The 14,722-nt window shown below is 52.3% G+C and overlaps 1 protein-coding gene across 1 annotated transcript in view; it reads left to right on the forward strand.

The window, feature by feature from the left end:
• Positions 1-14,722, forward strand: part of LOXL2 (lysyl oxidase like 2) — a 99,576-nt gene that overhangs the window by 66,964 nt on the left and 17,890 nt on the right. Inside the window, exons 6-8 of the mRNA XM_050801394.1 lie at positions 2,521-2,704; positions 9,499-9,650; positions 12,038-12,205. Coding sequence (XP_050657351.1) covers positions 2,521-2,704; positions 9,499-9,650; positions 12,038-12,205 — 504 coding nt within the window. The remainder of the gene's footprint in view (positions 1-2,520; positions 2,705-9,498; positions 9,651-12,037; positions 12,206-14,722) is intronic.

Here is a 14,722-nt window from a genome sequence, read left to right on the forward strand (position 1 = left end):
GGTCGTAGTAATCATCACTTTGGCAGGGGTGAGTTCCAGGTGGGCTGTCACCAAGTCGGGGGTAAGAGGGAGCCAGAGGAGGGAGAAGAGCTCTGGGGTGGGGGCAGAGAGTATATCAACCAGGTGTGTCAGCCGGGTCCAGGCAGCTGAGCAGGAGCAGCAGAGGCTGAGCCAACCAGCCTTCCCCCAACCATGCCCTTTGTCTCCTCTCCTCTACCCTCCCTCCTTCCCCTCTCCCCTCTGCGGTCTCCCCTCTTTGTTGAGACCTGCTCTGGAAAGGAGGTGATTACACTCCTCCAATAGAAAAGGGACACCATGACAAGAGCTGGATAAACCACACTGGGCACCCCCCTTCCCGGGCTTGGTGGTGATTTGAACAAAAGACCGAGCCTTCAGTGAGGGGAGCAGAATGCATGCTGCGAGCCCAGCCCTCCTCAGCCAGAGGGAGTGGGAACTATTAGGAGTAACTTCCTGGCACTTTCAGGACGCCCTGCCTCCTCTGTCCCCTCAAGGGCCTCTGAAGAGCACAGAGGTGACCACACCATCATATGTGTGCCTCCAGGACATACCTGGACAGTGCCACTTCCCCCTCCTCCGACAGTCAGCCCACCACCCCCTAAACCTCCATGCCCCCTGTGTGTGATTTCATGGCCACATCCTTTCCACAGCCTCAGCCTGAGCCTCTGAGCTTTCCTTGTGTGTCATCCAGAATACCAGATCCTACTGTCTTGGAATTCCTCTACTGTGCGGTTTAAAAAAAAGGAATCAAGTTCATACCAAACCAATTAAAACAGAGCGAGCGTGCCTTACATCATATTTTCCCTTGGTTTCTTTCTTTCCTCTGGGGCCAGCCGACTGCTTGGCCACTGCCGGGCTGGAGCGAGGTTATTGGACACTCTGCCTCCATTAAGCTTAGGTCATGGATGGTCCACTCTGTGGGAAGACAGCTTGGGAAGGGAGGTCAGGGAAGCAGGAGGCCACCATTCTGCAGAAAACAGAGCTTGGAGCCAGCCAGCAGTTATACTCGTTTTGCTCTGTTTGGGGTGTTCTTTTAAAGCTACGATAAAAGATCCTGCAGCCACTGAGCGTTTTCCCCTTTCTTCTTCTCCCCATACTGCCAGAGTCAGGGCAGTCCCTGAGGTCTGTAAATCTGGGTGCTGTCCCAGCACCCCACCCTGCCATGGCCAGCCCCAAGGTACAGTTGGTGGAGAAGCAGGTTCTTGTATGATGCCATCCCCCTCAACGTAGCTGGTGGACGCGAATGCTTGAAAAGGTCACCTCCACCCAGGCCTGTCTCGGCCTGGCCATCAATGGTAGGGTGAAGGCAGTTATGGGCTGAGGACAACATAGGCCAGGACAGGCAATGACTCTGGTCTGAGGTGACACACTTAGAATGGCTACACAGTCTTCCTCACTCCCTCTGTGGAGTGGAATTGAGCATCAGCAGTAGCTGAGAGCCTCACAGGCTTCTGAGCCTCCTCCAGAACACACACGCGCATACATGCAGCATGCATGCAGGTGAGCTTGCACACACATGAGCCACACATGCACGTGCATGCACACACATGCAGAGAAACAGATGCAAACCCAGGTATGTAGACAGCTGGAGTCAAGTGACCCAGCTCCCATCTTGTAAGACATGATCCACTGTGACCAAGATGTAGAGAGTGTCTTACTCCTGTCTAACTCAGTAAAGCCCACAAAGAGATGAAAGCTGCCAGACTGTCAGTGAACACTAGCGGTGTTCAAACTGTAATTCTCCACCCTCTCTGCATAGCCGGTTGGCAGCATCTTCTGGAGTCAGGCCAGCTGGGACTTGGAGTCAAATCCGGGGAGGCTGGGCATGCCCCCAGCCCTGGGACAAATCAGTGTGAGGCTCCCCATCCATTCTCTGAGTCGTGACTGTGTGAAGCTTGGCTTTCCAGCTCCCTGTCTTCCCGTTCTCCTGTCTGCTCCCTCCTGCCTCTGGTTGCTGTGCATAGCAGAATCGTTCCAGTGCCTGCTTACTACTGTGGAGTCTCCGCAGGCCTAGACTGTAGCACTGTGTTATAAGCAAGGTTGATCCAAACTTGCTTAGAAGCAACCTACGTTGTTATAAGAAAGAATTATGATCCATTTGGAATCTGCAGACTTTGGAGGGTAGGCGCTTCTTTCTCTAGCTCTAAAGCATGAGGCTCTGGAGTTGGTGGGGGAAGTGCTGATGGAAGGTTGTGCCACGCATAGGTTGGGGTGATGAGTGATTGACAGTCCCCGATGGGCTCCCCAGGGGACCAGGACAGAAGCTCCATGCGAGGGCTGCAAAGGGAGCTTGCACCAGAGCTGTCTCGGTAGAGGAAGCTCCCACAGCCCAACACACCCATGACACACACACACACACATCCATACATCAAGCACAGTTGCAGCTCTCAGACAGTGCCTGGCCTGGGAACAGGGTGGCGGTGAAGGGAGGGGGAGGGGACAGTGGTCGCCCGCTGAACATGCATCAGCATCTGTACTCAGCAGGACCGTGTGTCTCTTTAGCAACCCCTGGTGCGACTGCGAGGCGGTGCCTACATCGGGGAGGGCCGCGTGGAGGTGCTCAAAAATGGAGAATGGGGGACCGTCTGCGACGACAAGTGGGACCTGGTGTCGGCCAGTGTGGTCTGCAGAGAGCTGGGCTTTGGGAGTGCCAAAGAGGCAGTCACTGGCTCCCGACTGGGGCAAGGTAAGGAATGGGGAGGCTAGAGGGGGCCTCTCTTGCCGGGAGCATGGTGCCGTGAGCACAGCCTGGCTGCTGGCCGTGAGCTCTCGGGCAGTCCTCACTTTCCCTCCTCCCTTTGGCAGCTGCCTGGGAGAGAATCCCAGGCCTCTCCCTAGACAGAGCTGAAAGGGGCCTTAGAGAACATTGAGACCCTATTTTATGGATTTGGAAGCTAAGGCCCAAAAAGCAGAGTAAACGTCCAAGGTGAGATAACATATTAGTGGCCAATGAATACTCCCCCGTAGATCTCCCAGCTCCTAACCCACTGATCTCTGCTGCCCCACCAAAAAAGCGGGGTTCTCAGGCCCCTCCTGCAGGAGAGGGCCTCCGAGTTCACCAGACTGAACCACTCTGTACAACAAAAGGACCAAATGCCATCTTACTTTTCCTCCCCGGAGCACCCCTGCACACAGTCCCTGCCTGACAGCAGAGAAAGGGAACAAGATGCCGCCCTCCGGATGTCCTCAGACTCATTAAGAAAGGGCCTGCTTTTTATTAACTGTCCTGAACAAATCTTTCATGTGAGCAAAAAAACAGAAGGAAAGGAGGCTTTCAAGTGGGTCCCTTGGTGGAAAGTGATGTTGCAGCTAGAAGATGACACAGAAGAGGCCATTTCCCCTCCCCAGGAAGCCTCACGAACACCACTTATCCTTGCGAGCCTTGGTCATTGAACAGGAGGGGTTTTTACCCCAAACAGACTGTGCAGTCTAGGAGTGCCCAGCCCTCCCCGAGACAACTGTGACTTGAGCGAGAGAAGTCCTAGTCATTTCCTGGAATTTTTTCAGCCTTGACCAGCAGGGAGGCCACTGCAGACCGTCGGCTGCTATGGCTGGGAAGGGATGGGTAGGAAGCAGAATGGGCTACAGACACGGGGTGGGGTGGCCTGTCCAGTGGGGAGGGGATATTTCCATAGTGTCAGATGTCGGGCCATCACCCCACAGAAAGGAATGTGGTGAGGTCACTGATCACAGCCTGGAGGAAATGATAGTCCTCACTAGCCCAGGGCCTGACACCACATCCAGTGGTTTTTGGTGTGAGGCTCTAGAATCCTGCATTGAACTTAGCCTCCAGCTGAGTCAAAGACCGTGGAGCTTTCCCCCTTCTAGAAGTGGAGCTCATCTGTCTAGTGCCATTGGTTGTTTCCTTCTTCGGCGTCCCCACATCCTGGCCTGCAATTGGTCAGCTCTTACAGGGTCTCCAGATGTTGGAAGGAGGCCTGCATTCCAGAGGCCTGGAGAGAGTCCTGGAATCATGGACAGTACTGCTGGAGAGACCTCAGGTCCTGTAGTGCAAGAGACGCAAGTCTGAGGTCACCCCAATCATTGCTGGCAGAGAAAGACTGAAAGCCAAGTCTTCTAACTCTCAGACGTGGGCCTCTTCCTTATGCCCACCTTGGCCCAGTCCTGTTCACATTCAGAATGTCTCTGCCTCTATTCTCCAGTCTGTGCAAGCTTCCAGGTGTACACTGAAGTTTGGGGGTCTGGGGTGTACTCTGAGTCACATTGTGCCACCTGGCAGCTTCCACTGGGCCATATAACAGTGCTCCTTCCCTGGGCACGGTGAGCTCCTCAGGATCCCCTGGATCTTTTTTTGAAGCAGAGTCTCGCTCAGTCACCCAGTTCAGTGGCGCGATCTCAGCTCACTGCAACCTCCGCCTCCCGGGTTCAAGCAGTTCTCCTGCCTTAGCCTCCCAAGTAGCTGGGATTATGGGTGTGCACCACCATACCCAGCTAATTTTTGTATTTTTAGTAGAGACGGGGTTTCACCATGTTGGCCAGGCTGGTGTCGAACTCCTGACCTCAAGTGATTCACCCACCTCAGTCTCCCAAAGTGCTGGGATTACAGACATGAGCCACTGCACTCGGCCTCCCTGGATCTTGACTATCCCTGCAGTTATTTACTGATTGGCCAACGTGTGGGTTTGTGCTCTCCCAGGGCCTACAGGACAGAGTCCACTCATTCTGAGGAATAAACAGGCCCTCGATGACATAAACATTCCATTTATCATGGGTGTGTGCTATGTGACCTTATTATTTCACTGCCCAGAGCAGCCAGAGGTTTCCAGGGGCCTGCAGAACTCTGGGAGAAAGAGGCATTTGGCATTTTTGATGCTGTCCTGGAAAGAACCAGTGGATGATTGATCATCTCCTGTCATGCTGGGCGGGGTAACTCCAGTAGGCAGAAAGGGAAAAGTACCACATTTAATATCAAGTCACAGAGCAGACAGGGTCAGCCCCTCAGCCCTGGCTCTAGCCGACGGACTCAGTGACCACACCCACAGCCAGGAGGCATGAAAGAGCAACGACTGGGAGTCGGGCAATCTGAGTCCTCCTCCCTGCCTGGCCACCTGCTTGCTTGGTGACCTTGAGCAACCTTCTGGGCCTCAGATTCTTCACTGTGAAACAAGGTGACTGGACGCACAGCACCTGCAGCTCTGACTGGCTCCAGCCTCACCAGCATAGATGTGAGGTCCTGGTCAGGCTCTGCTCTCTGTGCCTCAGGACTCCCGCCCACATCGGGACTCCAACTGCCTGTTGGTGCCTCCACCTCCCTGCAAGGCTGCGTGCCACATGAGGGCGTACCTGTTTCTGTATCTCTGTGTCCTTAGTGCCGAGGCTGCCAGCACGCAGCGCTCCAGAGCTGTTGACGTTGTAAAGAATGAATGAATGTGTTCCAGTTGAATCAGTAGGGTCAGCAGAACAAATACTTGGTGAAGAAGTTACAGCATTAGACAAGTTCCAACACTAGACCAGTGCTGTCTGATAGAAACAGAACAGGACTCACGCCTGTAATCCCAGGACTTTGGGAAGCAACAGGCAGGAGGATCACTTGAGCCTGGGAGTTCAAGACCAGCCTCGTCAACATAGTGAGACCCCCCCCTTTACAAAAATTTTTTAAAAATTAGCCAGGCATAGGCTGGGTGCGGTGGCTCACACCTGCAATCCCAGCACTTTGGGAGGCTGAGGCAGGCAGATCATGAGGTCAGGAGAGTGAGACCATCCTGGCTAACATGGTGAAACCCTGTCTTCACTAAAAGTACAAAAAAGTAGCATGGTGGCGGGCGCCTGTGGTCCCAACTACTCAGGAGGCTGAGGCAGGAGAATAGCGTGAACCCAGGAGGCGGAGCTTGCTGTGAGCTGAGATCGTGCCACTGCACTCCATCCTGGGCGGCAGAGGGAGACTCTGTCAGAAAAGAAAAGGAAAGAAAAATTAGCCGGCATGGTGGCACACACCTGTGGTCCCAGCTGCTCTGAAGGCTGAGGTGGGAAGATCACTTGAGCCCGGGAGGTAGGCTGCAGTGAATCATGATCACATCACTGCTCTCCAGCTTGGGTGACATAGCGAGACTCTGTCTCTCAAAAAGAAACGAAATAGAACAGGAACCTCGCATGTAACTTTGAATTTTCTAGTAGCCACAATTTTAAAAAGATGATATTAACTTTAATAACGTATTTTCTTTAAACCAGTGTATCCAAAATATTATTTCAACATGTAATCAATATGAATGCTATTAGTGAGATCATTTGCATATTTGGTGCTAAGTCTTTGAAATCCAGGATGTATTTGACACTTACCAGACATCTCAGTTTGTCTGCATCCCTGAGTAGACAAACTGGCTGGCTACATTTCAAGTGCTCCATAGCCACATGCGGCTGGTGGCTCCTGTACTGGAGGGGGCGGCTCCCCAGTTTTACAGCAGTGGCTTGAAAACCCTTTTGCATGCAATCCCCAAGAAGGAATGCATGTGACATGTAAAACTCCAGCAAAGGTTTTCTAAACAAGAGCTTAGCTTTACAACATGCAGAACCCGTGACATGTCCTGTTCTGTTCTCTTGTGCCTCCTACAATCTGATTGTAACCAGCTTAGTTGACAGTTCAGCCCACTCATTGGCCTGGACCCATGGAAGCCAAAACACTGCTCTATGATATTAGACGTGGCTTTTCCACCGAGCCCTAATTCTGCCTCAAGCCTCGTGGTCACCTAGGCCAGGGTTTGTATGTGGAGAACAACAGAGCCAAGGTGGAGACGGGGAAGGCACCGTGAGGAGGAGCAATTCAGGGGTGCTCCAGAACCCAGGAGTAGGTGACAGCTGCAGGTCAAGGTGCAGAATGCCAAGCCCAGGTCAGCAGAAGGAACCAGAAGCCCACAGACGCCATGGGCACGCTGAAGCCAGATGCCCAGTCCAGTGTCCTTTGGAGCATCTTCCACCCCCTGCCCAACCCCCCACGGAACTCAGTGGGGCAGGAAGAGGGTGAGCCATGCTGGGCCTCTTTCTCTGTGCCCTTCCTTGGATGCACCATGGGTATATGTGCTTCAGGAGGGAGGCCCTGCCCCCCGAGGCCTCGTCCCCAGATGTCTGAGACAGCCACACAAGTTTACATAGAAGTTCAGCCAGAAGGAGACCAACCAGTTGAGTCTGAGGCGTGCTAGGCTCTTAAGTTGGCTTTACCTATCCTGTTCAGTCTTGAGCTCTAGTCTTAGCAATCCACAAACATTGGTTGAGTGCTCTTCAGCCTGGGTCTTGGAAAGGAGAATTCATTTATTCCACAAATACTCCACTCTCCAGGAGCTCATGTCAAGTGGGAGAAATAAGAAATAACCTTAATCAGGCCAGGCATGGTGGCTCAATGCCCGTAATCCCAGCACTTTGGGAGGCCAAAGCGGGCAGATCACAAGGTCAAGAGATCGAGACCATCCTGGCCAACATGGTGAAACCCCGTGTGTACTAAAAACACAAAAATTAGCTGGGCGTGGTGGTGTGCACCTGTATTTCCAGCCACTCAGGAGGCTGAGGCAGAAGAATCTCTGGAACCTGGGGGGCGGAGGTTGCAGTGAACTGGGACTATGCCATTGTACTCCAGCCTGGTGACAGAGTGAGACTCCATCTCAAGATTAAAAAAAAGAAGAAGAAGAAGAAATAATCTTAGTCAGAAATAACTTATACTAACAAATAGATGATCTAGAAGACATAATACTGAAAATGCCCACCATTTACTGAGTCCCTAGTCATTTGACATACTTAGACACTTCATTCCCCATAATCTTAACCTGGGCCGGGCGCAGTGGCTCACGCCTGTAATCCCAGCACTTTGGGAGGACAAGGCGGGCAGATCACTTGAGGTCAGGAGTTAGAGACCAGCCTGGCTAACATGGGGAAACCCCATCTCTACTAAAAATACAAAAATCAGCTGGGCACGGTGGCACACACTTGTAGTCCCAGCTACTTGGGAAGCTGAGGCAGGAGAATTGCTTGAACCTGGGAGGCGGAGGTTGCAGTGAGCCGAGATCACATCACTGCACTCCAGCCTGGTAACCGAGCAAAACTTTGTTCCCCCCCCCAAAAAAAAATCCCAACCTGGCAAAACACATATTATAATTAATTGGCCTTTTACAGATGAGGAAGGTAGAGGTAAAGCTTTTATCACTCTCCAAGGATTCAAGCTAATCTTCAACCTCAAGCTGAATTCAGTCTCACGCTGCCTGCCCAGTTCATTGCCGCTTGAGCAAGATGTGTAACAAGCAGAAGTTCAGACAAGTGGGAGTTCTTTCAAGCTGCACCACGAAGGAGGATGGAGGTTTTTCTTCAAGGCAGGCTTCTCCTTAGATGGAGGCAGAAAGAGGGCAGTCCAGGAGGCAGGAGACAGTGAGGGCTTCCCTAGAGGGAGGAGAGCTCGGGCGTTTGGACCAGATCAGCCCAGCTGTTTCCCAGACAGAACCTTGTGCTCTTTCCCAACATACGGTTTTCTCTCCTGACTGTCTCTGTGCCCATGAGCTGTGGGCCTTGCTTGCTTCCTGGGCTCTGATTAGGATCGATGCCTTGTCACAGCCTTTCCATGCTAGTCCTTCGATGCTTCCAGCCGCCATCACCAATGCGTTTTTATGCATTTTATAACATTCCAAGGAATTGGAAGCATCATTTATGAATTTCCAAGGAAATAGAAACTTGGCTCCTGCCTGCTAATATGGGTTGATCTAGAAGTCGGTTTTTGGCCTCAGTAAGCCTCGATACCAGCTGTCTCCAGAACCCCCCGGCAGAGTCAGGGGCCTCCTTTGAGCCCCAGAGCACCTGTTGTGAACTTCATCTTTGTTACTGACCATGTCAGTAACACAAGCCTTTGTGTAAGTTCTGCCTCCCCCGGGAACTGGGAGCTTTTCGGGGCAGGGGCCTGCCTTACCCATCTTTGAATCCATAGCCCCTAGCAGGGAGGCAGAGGGTAACAGGCGTGGTATCTATGCCTGTATCACTAGCTCCTGAGTACTGGACTGTGCTCTGTGATTTCCCTTCACTCCATCCATACCTTTATTTTTAAAATCCCTTTTTCTAACTCAATCCAATTTGTACATGCCATCTGTTTCTTGCAGGGACCCTTACAGATACAGCAGTAGTCATACCTTTGAGATTCATAAATGCATGGAACATTAAAGTCGGGAAGGAAACGTATACTTCTAGTCCAATTCCTTTGGACTAGAAAAAGAATGAGAGAAAAGTGGTATTCAGAGAGGCTGAGTGATCAGCCAAGGTCACACAGCAAATTAGTAGCAAACTTTATTTGCTCTTATGGGATAAGTGACTCCCAAGAGAACTGGCACTGTTCTGTCTGGAGAGAAGAGGCTTGGGTCACTGAGCTGATTATGAGAGGCAGTGGGGAGAGTTCTGAGGATGGGAGAGGCATGTTGTTATTGTCCGGCCTTTCTTGCCGATCCAGAAAGTTTCCTTCCAAAGCTTTCATAGCGCCTGTTTATTGTCCCTCTGCAGGGATTGGACCCATCCACCTCAACGAGATCCAGTGCACGGGCAATGAGAAATCCATCATAGACTGCAAGTTCAACGCCGAGTCTCAGGGCTGCAACCACGAGGAGGATGCTGGTGTGAGATGCAACACCCCTGCCATGGGCTTGCAGAAAAAGGTGAGGGGACTGGACACCTCGAGGGGACTATAACTGAGGCCACAGAAAGTATAGCCACAGAGCTCTGGGGTGAACCCAGGAAGTGACCAGGCACTGCTGCTAGTACTGCTGCAGACATTGCCACTTGGCATTTGCAATGTTTCGTTCCCCCTCTGAACTTCGGGCCTGGCCTTGGCCTGGCAGCAGGCGCAAGCCCCTGTGTGCAGTGTGAGCTGGAAAGGCCCTGCCTCCTTGCATGTTAACATCTGAGTTGAGTTACCTCACCTCTGCCTCACCACCTCCAAAGACAGGCGTGGGACCGGCTAGCCACAACCTTATCAAAACACGGTGCAGCCTGGCTGTGCTCCGCTGGCTGGAGGCGTTCTGTTTTCTCTATTCATGTTCAGAAAAAAAAACTGGGCTGCCACACACTTCGCTCCCTTCTTTAAAACTCTGTGCTGCTGCCACTGAGAACCAAAGGAACAGGAAAAGGGAAATGCCTGGGCTGCTTTAAGAGACTTGGAGAGGGCCTGACCTTCCCTGGCATCCTCCTTGGGTGAGGAGGTGGAGAGGGTGAGGACAGAGGCTCCTGGCTGACCATGAAGTCCCATAGGCTCCATTGTCATCGGTGAGGTTAGACCCCGCTCACCAGAAAGCCACACGGTTTCCACGATGCTGGCGCCCTGCGTGGGGCCCTGGGAATGGCAAGCTGGGTCCTTTGCTGAGTTAGAACTGCATGCCAGCTACACTGTGCGCTGCAGTCTAATCTAGAAAATGAGAAAAGCCCCCCAGTGTGTGAAGTGTCCAGATTCCTTCCGGAACAGTCAACCCTTCTCTCTGTCATGGAGGCCATTGCAGGCCTGGTCAGCCTTAACGTCTTGGAGCCTTGGGAAGTGCCCTTGATGACCACGTGTTTTCCTGGCCCCAGAGGCAACGAGGCAGCCACATTCTGCAGCCAGAGCCTCTGAGACTTGCCTTGGCTTTAGGACCTAGAACAGGAACACTGCTCTGGCTCAGGCAAGAGATGAGGGAGGGTAGGGAAGGACTGGAGGAAAGTGGATGCATTGCAGAGAGACGAGAGATAAAACCCACAGGCGAAGACTTGGATAGGATGTGAGATAAGAGAGTGGGAGATGTCAAGAATTGCTCCTCTCTTTCTGGCTTGAATAACAGCAGATTCAGGAGCCCAGCAAACTATGATGTGTGGCCAAGCCCACCCCTCCTCCTGGTTTTTTATTCGTTTGTTTTTTGAGACAGGGTCTTGCTCTGTTGCCCAAGCTGGAGTGCAGTGGTATGATCATAGCTCACTGCAACCTGAAACTTCTGGGCTCAAGGGATCCTCCCACCTCCCAAGTAGCTGTAACTACAGGTGTGTGCCACCATACCTGGCTAATTTTTTAAAGTTATTTTTTGTAGCGATGGGGTCTCGCTGTGTTGCATAGGCTGGTCTCAAAATCCTGGGCTCAAGTGATCCTCCCACCTTGGCCCCCCAAAGTGCTGGGATTACAGGCATGAGCTACCATACCCAGCCTATTTTTTAAAATAAAGTATTGGAACATAGCCACACCCAATCATTTAGGGTAAAGAGAAAAGACAGCAAGTTCAGATTTGTGATCTCTGAGATACCAAGTGGAGTTGTCAAACAGGCAGCTAGTTAGGTGGGTCTCAGAGAGACCAGCAGGGGAGCCATGGGACAAGATGCCAGCAGGCTCTGGAACCTGCCAGGTAGGGGGTGTGGCAAAGAGAAAAGGGCCCAGGCAGGAGTCTCGTGAGATTCCAACATGTCAAGGTCCCGAGAGCACCATCCTTCCAAAGAGCAGCCCCCACTGATAGGCTCCTGGGGAGCAGCGTCAGCTTCTGCTGTGGTGCTCAGTGGAGTCACTGGGCCTCCCCAGCTGCTTAGGGTGCCTGGGGTGGGGACCTCACTATAAGACCACGCTAGGTGGCCGGGTGCGGTGCCTCAAGCCTGTAATCCCAGCACTTTGGGAGGCCGAGACGGGCGGATCACGAGGTCAGGAGATCGAGACCATCCTGGCTAACATGGTGAAACCCCGTCTCTACTAAAAAATACAAAAAACTAGCTGGGTGAGGTGGCAGGCACCTGTAGTCCCAGCTATTTGGGAGGCTGAGGCAGGAGAATGGCGTAAACCCAGGAGGCGGAGCTTGCAGTGAGCTGAGATCCAGCCTGGGCGACAGAGCGAGACTCCGTCTCAAAAAAAAAAAAAAAAAGACCACGCTAGGTATGGCACTGCCACCAGGGGGCTGCCAAGAGTGCTGCTGAATCTGAGTGTGTGTGTCCCGGGCAGCACCACTTGGCTTAGGACTCCAGGACACTGGGGCTGATGGCAGTGCAGTGGGGAAGCTCCCTTGTCCCTCTTGGTGACCGCGGCCTTCCTTTGTGTCTGCAGCTGCGCCTGAACGGGGGCCGCAATCCCTACGAGGGCCGAGTGGAGGTGCTGGTGGAGAGAAACGGGTCCCTTGTGTGGGGGATGGTGTGTGGCCAGAACTGGGGCATCGTGGAGGCCATGGTGGTCTGCCGCCAGCTGGGCCTGGGATTCGCCAGCAACGCCTTCCAGGTGAGAAGCCCCGGCCTCAGACTCTGCATTCACCCCCCGTGCAGTCTGACCACGCTGTCTTCAATCAGCCCCCCTCTCCCGCATACCTTCCCTAGCCGTGCAGGAAGGACTGAGCAAGGTGCCTGGATCCGGAGGCAGGGAGCCTCACTCTGGCCACAGCGCTGCTCCTTACAGGCCTGAGTCCTCAGGCAGTTTGCTCCCACCTCTGCTTCGATTTCTTGGCTGCAGAATGAGGGGCTGGGCTCTGCTTTTCATGGTCCACTCCTGCACTGCACACTGGGGTTCACCCTGAGCTCAAGGCTGATCCTGGAGTGGTCCTGATGTGCGTTGCGCAGAAGGAAACAACTCAGTCCTTCAGGGAGGTGGCCCAACGCTCAACGCCCCCTAAACACCTTAGCTTGCTCCCTTGGAAGCCCGCTCTGGTCTGAACACATTTCTCCACTGGCATCTGTGCCTAATGCATTCTCCCATTGACATGCTAGGGAATCTCCAAGACTTGTTACATCATCTGCACTTCCTCCAACTCCCCTTCTCCAAAGAGAGAGTGACTTAGCTGAGAACAGCTGAGCTCTGGTCCTAGTTCCCACCCTCCCACCCCCATCACAAAAGGAGCAACAGTATAGGAGGCTCTGGGTCTAATCCCGACGCATTCCCACCAGCTGGCTGTGTAATGGTCTGGGGCAAAGCAGCCAACCTTCCCTGCCTCAGTTGTCCTCCACGTGACGTGGAATGAATAATCCCAAGTCCTCAGTATCCTGGCTCTAAACACTTCCATTAAGCAAGCAGCTTACAGAATGGGAAGATGCTTGGAGACCCTCCTCTTGTGTTGTTAATCCTGACTCCAGCTCTCCTTCCCCAGTGGCCCTTCTTGGGACCTAAGAAAGGGGTTTAGGGAGAGAAGAGGAGAACTCTTACATCCTTGCTGAGCCTGACTGTCTCCCATGGGCTGGGTGGGTCCAGGTCGCTCTGATGGGAGGTCCTGAGCCCTGAGCAGAAGCTGCCCGGGGTCCCCTGCCCTGTGGCTCTTCATTCCAGCCTCTAGAAGGGGCAGGCGTTTGAAATAGCTGCTTACGCCCTCTGGGAGCTCAGCTTCCCCAGGCAACGCAGTGTTTCTGCTAATACTGTTTATGACAAGCCAGTGCACTCTCTAAATCTCCAAGGAGAGTGGAAAAACAGTGCTACGTTTCAAGGGAGTCTTTGTCCACATATTTTTCTTCCCGGTCAGCTCATTCCTAAGACACCTGGGCCTCAGCTGGGGTCATGAAACTGGCCTGGGGTTGACATTTGTACCAAATCTGCCACTGATCACAAGCCCCATCCCTTCTCAAGTCCCCAGTTCTTCATCTGGAGGATGGAGGTGGGTATTGGTCAAGTTCTCTAGAGAAACAGAACCAATAGGTTGCATGAATGCGTATTTGTGTGTGTGTGTGTGTGTGTGCACGCGCTATCAACCAATAGGATGTATGAGTGTGTATTTATATATGTGTGTGTATATCTCACACACACAGCATGAAGAAAGGTATTTCTTTTCAGGAATTGGCTCATCCAGTTATGGGGTTGGCAAGTCTGAAGTCTGCAGAGTAGACCAGCAGGCTGGAAGCATTGATGTTGCAGCTTGAGTCTGAAGTCAGTCTGTGGTCAGAACGGCCTCTTCCTTGGGGGGGCCTCAGGTTTTTTTTTTTTAACCCCTTATGATCTTCAACTGATTGAATGAGAATCACCCATATTATGGAGGTTAATCTGCCTTACTCCAAGTCTACTGATTAAAATGTTAATCTCATCTAAAAACAGCCTCACATAAACATCTAGAATAATATTTGACCAAGTATCTGGGTACTGTGGCTTAGCCAAGTTGACACATAGTATGAACCATCACAGGAGAGCTTAGATGAGATATAAATACTTCCAAGGCCCTTCCTATCCTGATGGTCTGTCTCTGACGATCCTGAGAAGACCTCCTTGAGCTCTAATCCTACCTCAGCCTCCAAGCCCGAGAGACCTGAGGAACACAGCACCTGTGCGCTCATCCCGTTTCTATACCTGACGGCCCCCATTCTGCTCCTCATTTTTCTCTACTCGAAACTTCTCTGAAGTGTGAGAGTAAATCCTAACAGTATTTTGAAGCCCCATAGAGCAAAGGAGCCAAATAAATCCCAGCATCCTAAGCCTCGGATCTCCTCAGCTTCTGTGCAGAACTGCTCTATTAATTGCTCTTTAAACTGGGGAAAAGTCTAAATTCAGAAGTTCATCTTTATAACATGTCTAACGATTGACATATGCAAATAGATTTCTTCTCTCTCGCCATTTCCAATCAACCAATAGCATCTAATCCCATTCGGGATTAGAGGAGAGAGTGCAGTGATTGATTAGCAATGTCTGCCCTGGCTCAGGACTAGGAAGTGGGCAACCTGAGTTGTGTGCACCTGCCATTGCTGACATGCAGCCTTGCAGTGTTTGACCACAACCTTAGCTCTACTTCCCTAAGGGAGAGAGTGACAGAGTCCAAGTGCTAGGGTC

Source organism: Macaca thibetana, chromosome 8 (genome assembly GCF_024542745.1).
Source record: "Macaca thibetana thibetana isolate TM-01 chromosome 8, ASM2454274v1, whole genome shotgun sequence".
NCBI classification, from domain to species: Eukaryota; Metazoa; Chordata; class Mammalia; order Primates; family Cercopithecidae; genus Macaca; species Macaca thibetana.